This window comes from Alosa pseudoharengus, unplaced genomic scaffold, assembly GCF_046254945.1.
Source record: "Alosa pseudoharengus isolate Yale_2024_CS ecotype anadromous, Long Island Sound unplaced genomic scaffold, YU_APseudo_1.1 YU_APseudo_1.1_scf_23, whole genome shotgun sequence".
NCBI classification, from domain to species: domain Eukaryota; kingdom Metazoa; phylum Chordata; class Actinopteri; order Clupeiformes; family Clupeidae; genus Alosa; species Alosa pseudoharengus.
Window position 1 is genome coordinate 10,593,770 of NW_027468685.1, and position 6,487 is coordinate 10,600,256.

A 6,487-nucleotide genomic window follows, 5' to 3' on the forward strand; every position below is an offset into this window, starting at 1 on the left:
ATAATGAGAGGGAGAGAGAGTGTGAGATGATCCTAACGTGCACCAATTGACATGTCCTTTGCCAGGGCACACAAACAAGTTACAGTGTATGGATGGATGGATTCTTCAGAAATCCGTTTGAAGTTCCTTTTCCTCATAACCATAGTCTTACTGGCATTCTAAGTAAAGGCTCAAATTAGAGTTGATTCTCGGCCAGTAGAAGGACTAGCCTGTTCATGCCTGCGACCCATTGAGAGGCCCCCTCATATGATTCCTATTATGGCGGAGGCGGGACAGCACCAGAATGCTGCCTTCCCTTCATTACAAGCACACGTTTGGGGTCAGAATCACAGTCTATGGTCAGAATCTCTACTTAACTTTTAGCCAACTGAAGATAATTTGAGAAAAGTGGATTTACATCAGCCGGTTTGAATCCAAAATGCGTAGGCTATGAAGCGGCCGGTCAAATAGGTGGGTGTGTCCTGGTAGATGTCATTTTCAGAACTTTATCTCCTTTTCGGCTTGACGAAATTTCCAAAAGGGTGTAAACGTAACAAACTATCGGTTTTATTAGGAGAGGATGGGTTTCAAACAGAGACTAGTGCTAGTCTCATCTCACGAATGAGGAATGACCTAGCCTACGCTGAAAATATTGCGCTGCTCTACAAGGAAAGTGGTCTACACTAGTCAGCTTCTCACCTCCGTCTATAACGGTAAGTGGTGATCTGTGACGCAGAAGTTGCTTGTGTGTACTGTCACGAAATCTGCCTAGGTGGCCTCAGTGAAGTGGCTGTTCTTTTTTTTATCCAGTCACACTACTATTAAGTGTGAGTTTTTTTCCAGTTGCACTCTTAAATGTGTAGGCTATATTTACCGTTTGTATTTGTTATGTAGGGTATGATGACAGATAGCCAGGGCAATATATTAGAGTAACCAGACCAGATTGCTTCTCTTTTGAATTATAGGCCTATTCTAAAGCTCATAAAGTCTTACAGTCATAGTACAAACCCACACTCTATTTCTGTTCAACGTTATACAGTTATAGTAGCCTACAGACCCACAATCAACTCAATGTTATACCATGATCAAATCCGCTGTTAGATATTTTGATCTGTCAGAAAATACATCTTACATACATGTTACATCAGGTAAGTAGACAAGATGTAGATGTCCCCTCATGGGGCTACCTCTCCAGGCCCCATTCTTCTGCTCCCAATTGTTTACATTCCGAGATTCTGTGTCATTACTTGGAGGGGTCATGCAGGATTTTGAAGAACAAAACAAATGATATTTTAACCCCTGACTTTGTTCTTTCAGATCTATCAGGCAAAGGGTCATTTCAGGATCGTATCACATCACACCTTTGTAGTACACATAATACATCAGCCATTTCTCTCATGATTAATAGTCACACATGACATGATTGATAGTCACAGATGCGTGCACACACACACACACACACACACACGGTGCATTAAGTTAGTTCAGTGTAGGCTACATCAAAATCAGTTTCAGCAGAAAAATCGAATCACAGAAAATGGACAAGACAATATTTAATACTGGCTTTAAGGGAGTATAGAGAGTATGTTAGAGCAGAACATGACCATTTTTGACCATTCTTGTTGTTTTCTTTAAAGATGTTTGCTAAGGTAACACGTCACCTGGTCAGTGAGACAGACCCTGATGGCTCTCTACTGGCCGTCACTCGTCTCACAGACTCGGACAAGCTGCAGCCACTGGGTGTGGTCTTGAAAAGTCAGAAGAAGTGGCCATGGCAAAGACCCAAATACAGGCCCACCGACTTCACCCTCACACAAATCACACAAGGGAGAAAAACTCTTCGGCCAGGTATATACACCCTTGTGTTTATGCCCACACACTCCCATGGCTGTTCTTTAAGGCCCTTTTGCCATGCATTGTATGGACATAAGACTCAGTTACTTTTAATACTTTCCTGTATAATAAATACGAAAACATGAAAAAAATGATGAAAGACTACGTCTGTGGCATCAGTCTCCAGCATCAGGCAGTAACATGAACATCCAGTCTGTTCTTTTGATCAGCAGATTTGCACATGATTGTTTTAACCAATAAATCCAGTCCCCCCCCCCCCCCCCGCTCTCTCTCTCTTTCTCTGTCTCTATCTTTCTCTCTCTCATTAAGGAGAATCAGTGGGGTTCGAATGTATAACTTTGACCACTGTACTGCACTGCATTTACCTCTGTGTCTTCTCAGTGTTGGTAAAGTCAGACTTCTTGGACTATGAGAGCACGTATGCTGGGACCATGGGAGGCTCTCTGAGTGCTGAAGTTGGAGGGGTCCGTGTTAAGGCAGAGGGACAGGGATCTTCACAGCTTCACTCCTCACTAGGCAAACTCCACAAAGAGGTGGTTAATATCAACAAACTAATGAATGACTCCAAGGACAGGTCAGCAATCTGTAATCCTACTCCCCTCCCCTCTCTCTTTCTGCCTGACCCTCTCTCTCTCTCTTTCTCTCTCACACACACACACACCACACACACACACACGCACGCACGCACGCATGAACACATTAATTCAACACTTTTCAGTGTTGTGCAAAAACAGATTTTTTTTTTACACAACACTGAAAAGTACCTTGTGTTTGCAGACATATCAAGTCACACATGTGGGTGCGATTCTGATCTTTGTAGGTTGGTGGACTTGCAGCATCCTCTTGTGCAGCAGTCATTGTGTAAGAGGAAGGTGATAACTGTCCTGAAAGAGCGCATCTTCACCTCGAACTCCTGTTCTGTCAGGTACAAAAAAAATGAGCACTCACCTGGCTCAGACACGCACATATCCATACACATACAGACATGCGATTTTGGTGACATTAAAAACACCAATAATGGACTAACATGTACATTTACATACACATACACATACACATACACATACACATACACATACACATACACATACACATATACATATACATATACATACATATACTCAACCTTTTCTGTAGGTTGCTTGGGTAATTTTGCTAAAGTCCTTGATGTTCCAAGTACATAATAAATGTTCCAGGAACAATTATGACTGAAAGAAATCAGAGGGACCACATAGAGTACATGACTGTATACTGTACATACAGAAAATATTGATTAAAGAAGTATCTGACATATCTGCTCTAATTTGTCACTAAATATTTGCTCCTCAGGTACCATGGACTTGGAGCTGGAAGCTGTGGAGCTTTGTTGGCTATACTGAAGACTGTCCCTCTGAAGGTGTATACAGGCATGTGTTCATAGAATAGGATCATGTGTGTGTATGCACGCATAAAAAAGTAACAGTTTGTCTATGTGTGTGTGCAAGTGTGGCGGTTTGAAGGTGAGTGTGAATGAGGATTCCACTCTGCAGATGGACAGTGAGGTTTCCATGGAGATCCCTTCGCACACAGTCCTGGCCTATAGTGTCACTGAGCTCAGAATCAAGAGGAGCGGCCAATATGGTATGTCAAGTCAAGTCAAGTCACTTTTATTTATATATAGTGCCTATAGTATGTATGTTCTGGATGTGTGTATGTATGTATATATGTGTAAGAGGGAGAATGCTCAGATATGTCAGCTAACATAACATCAAGCAAAAATAGCAAAAATAAAAAAATAACATCTATGTGAACATGTCAACTTTTTTTCTTGTTTTTGTTGTCCTTAGAGCTTTGTTTGCAGGCTGATGTTGAGGGTGGGTTTGACTGGAATGTTGGGAAGACCGAGGATGACAGTAGTCTGTGTGAGGTGGATGGCCCCTTGGAGGAGACAGAAGAGTTTCTTAGCATACAGAACACATGTACGTGTATGTGTACTTCTGTTTGTATGGATGAATAGCATGTCTTACTGTGTGTGTACGTTGGCTGGTTGGTTTTTCTGCATAATCCTAATTGTATGTTGTTGTTAGCATTACATTTTGATGTGTAATGTGTCTTAGACAATATTATTTTGTGTTTGGTTCTGGGTTAGCATATATTGGGTATGTGTTATATGTAAATGTATATATTTATGTATATTTATGTATGCATGTGTGATGTGATGTCAGTTGCAGAGCTAGCAAATCTAAAAGAAGACCTGGGCATGCTGTCTGATTTGGACGCCGTGACTCGCTCCTCCCTCTTCTCCCTCTTGGGTCCTTCTATCCTGGACAAAGACTTCCTGAGTGTACTGGAGGATTGGGTGAGCAGCAAGTATCCCATTCAAACCAGACATACCGGTCAGGGTTGTGCACAATTCGAAATGCAATTCTACTTCCTGTTTGCTACCTCAATTGAAATGCAAGTGAAATTCAAGAATTTAATTGGAATTTAAGAGCCAGTTTCAATTCAATTCTGGAATTTTGCACAAGCCTGATACCGGTACACTGAACATATACTGCAATGTATGTGTTCTTTACATATTCTACACTTCATCTCTCTCTCTCTCTCTTTCTTTCTTGCTCTGTCTCTTTGTGCTCATCAGTTAGATGCCAGGTGTTCAGGTGAAGTTGCTGACATATCAGAGTGCCAGGACCAGAGGGTCCAGGCCATCTTTTATCTGCTATGGCCTATAGCCAATCAGGATACAGCTCATCACGGACTACTGTCAAGTCGCAATGGCAAACATGCAACTCTACCAAACGAAGAGACTGGATCCAGTTCTCCCTCGGCCAATCAGTCCTCGGCAGCCACGGGGAAACAAGTTGACGGACTGCTCGTAGGCCACGCACTGCATTTGCTGGTCAGCGCTTTACTGGGTGAGATCACATGATCATATATCTGTTGCGTCATCCAAATGGGTGTGTATTATAATTAATACTTTAATGCACTTTGCACATGGTCTCACTGGTGTCACTGTTCCATCTGTTGGATGGGGAAAAGCCATTTAAGATAGGGATCAACCACTCCGAGATGAAATACACTTTACTGTCCGAGTTGCTCATGTATTCCCACTGGCTTGTTTTCATTTCATTTCAACATTACTTGTCAGACAGATTTGACATGGAGATACAGATAATAGCAATAACCCATCAACCGTAATGTCACCGTCTTGATGGATGTAATTCCAGTGGCCTTAATACATATGTATGTGTATGGTGTGTGAATGTCTCCTCAGAGCTGACAATCGACTGCTTGGATCTGATAAAGTCTTGCTGCTCTGCAGGCTTGCTGCCATCTGTCAGTCAACTAGTGAGTTCCATTCACACACACTTGTGCATTGCCAGTCAGTGCCTCGATACATCCACAGAAGCAGAGTGCTAAATTACATAGAAATTTTAATATCTGCGTTGTATTTACACTTTACACAAACTTTGCAACTTAATTGTCTGTCAGCTGATCCCTTTCCACCAGGGTAGATCAGTCATGTGATAACAGACAAAAGTCAGAAAAAAGGAGTTATAGGTTGCCTCAAAAGCATGCACTTGAGACCATGTCTGTTCTCTCAGACGGAGGATCTGATGAAGTCTCAGCCCTTCCCTCTGGATGCCGTGCCCCCACTCCTGCAGTGTGAGGAGGCCTTCCGTAGGGTGGAATCCCTCTTTCTCTCGGCCCATCTTCAGCTGGTCAGGCAGACAGACAAGCTGCTGGTGGAGTCCAAGGAAGCCACTGGGTTCCAGCCTCTAACCCTGTGCATTGCTCTACAAGGCCTGGCTAGTCTGATGTCTGAGTAGGAGAAGGAGAAGCTCTCTTGTGTATGTGCCTGGGAAAAATGACTCCATATAAGACCATATAGGGAAATTGTATCACCCTTATCCTCCTTTTTATGGAATTATTACAAGTATGGTATCAGATAATTTATAAGTGAAATATAGCCAAATGCAATACATTTATACAGAGTTTATATGCATGTACTGCTGCATACAACAGGACTGTGGCTTTAATAATGTAATACAATGTATTTAATGTTTACACTATGCAAACATATATATAATATAGTCTACAGTTCAAGAGGTTTATACCACAACTTTTATCCTTTAAGTTGATTTCAGATTTCACAAGATTTTGCCTGCATGTTTTTATAATCAACAGCATGGATGTCTGAACATTTTCCATCGACTTGTTTGACTCTTGACAGAGTTTGTTGTCTTTTTATACTTATGTTCATGTTTACATCATGTTTGATAAGACAATAATAATATGAAGGAAGGAAAATATATATACATATATAAAATATGAAGAGTTAATATATTAATAAAGAAGCATATCCATTCAATACTCAGACTCCAATGTAACTCATTGTAGCTTGTTGGACACATGACTAAATGTCATCAATTACCTCTGCAAGTGTGTTTGTTTGACAGAAAGACTGGATGTTCAGTTTTTAGCTATTCAGGATATTCTGAAGGAAACAGCCCTCTGTTAAGTATGTAAAAATTAAGTATGGTATCTACGTTCCATCTAACAAAGGCAACAAACTCTAAAAATGTGTAAAAATTCTAATGTTAATCGTAGTGTGCAGGATAGTATGAACATTTTTGCTTGATCTGGTAGCCATTTAGGATATTTTGGGTAAGAA

The 6,487-nt window shown here is 41.2% G+C and overlaps 1 protein-coding gene across 2 annotated transcripts; it reads left to right on the forward strand.

The window, feature by feature from the left end:
- The first annotated feature begins 268 nt into the window (after positions 1 to 268).
- Positions 269 to 6,140, forward strand: gsdmea (gasdermin Ea). 2 transcript variants are annotated; one of them, XM_076300932.1, is made up of 12 exons: positions 269 to 450; positions 554 to 692; positions 1,617 to 1,827; positions 2,215 to 2,407; positions 2,654 to 2,758; positions 3,163 to 3,229; positions 3,318 to 3,453; positions 3,660 to 3,791; positions 4,038 to 4,171; positions 4,454 to 4,727; positions 5,087 to 5,160; positions 5,418 to 6,140. In XM_076300932.1, the coding sequence occupies exons 3-12, from the start codon at positions 1,617 to 1,619 to the stop codon at positions 5,640 to 5,642; spliced, it is 1,551 nt and encodes a 516-aa protein (XP_076157047.1). In that variant the 5' UTR covers positions 269 to 450; positions 554 to 692; the 3' UTR covers positions 5,643 to 6,140. The 2 variants fall into 2 exon arrangements, with proteins under 2 accessions (XP_076157047.1, XP_076157046.1); XM_076300931.1 differs by having other exon boundaries at positions 269 to 692.
- The last annotated feature ends 347 nt before the right edge of the window (positions 6,141 to 6,487 follow it).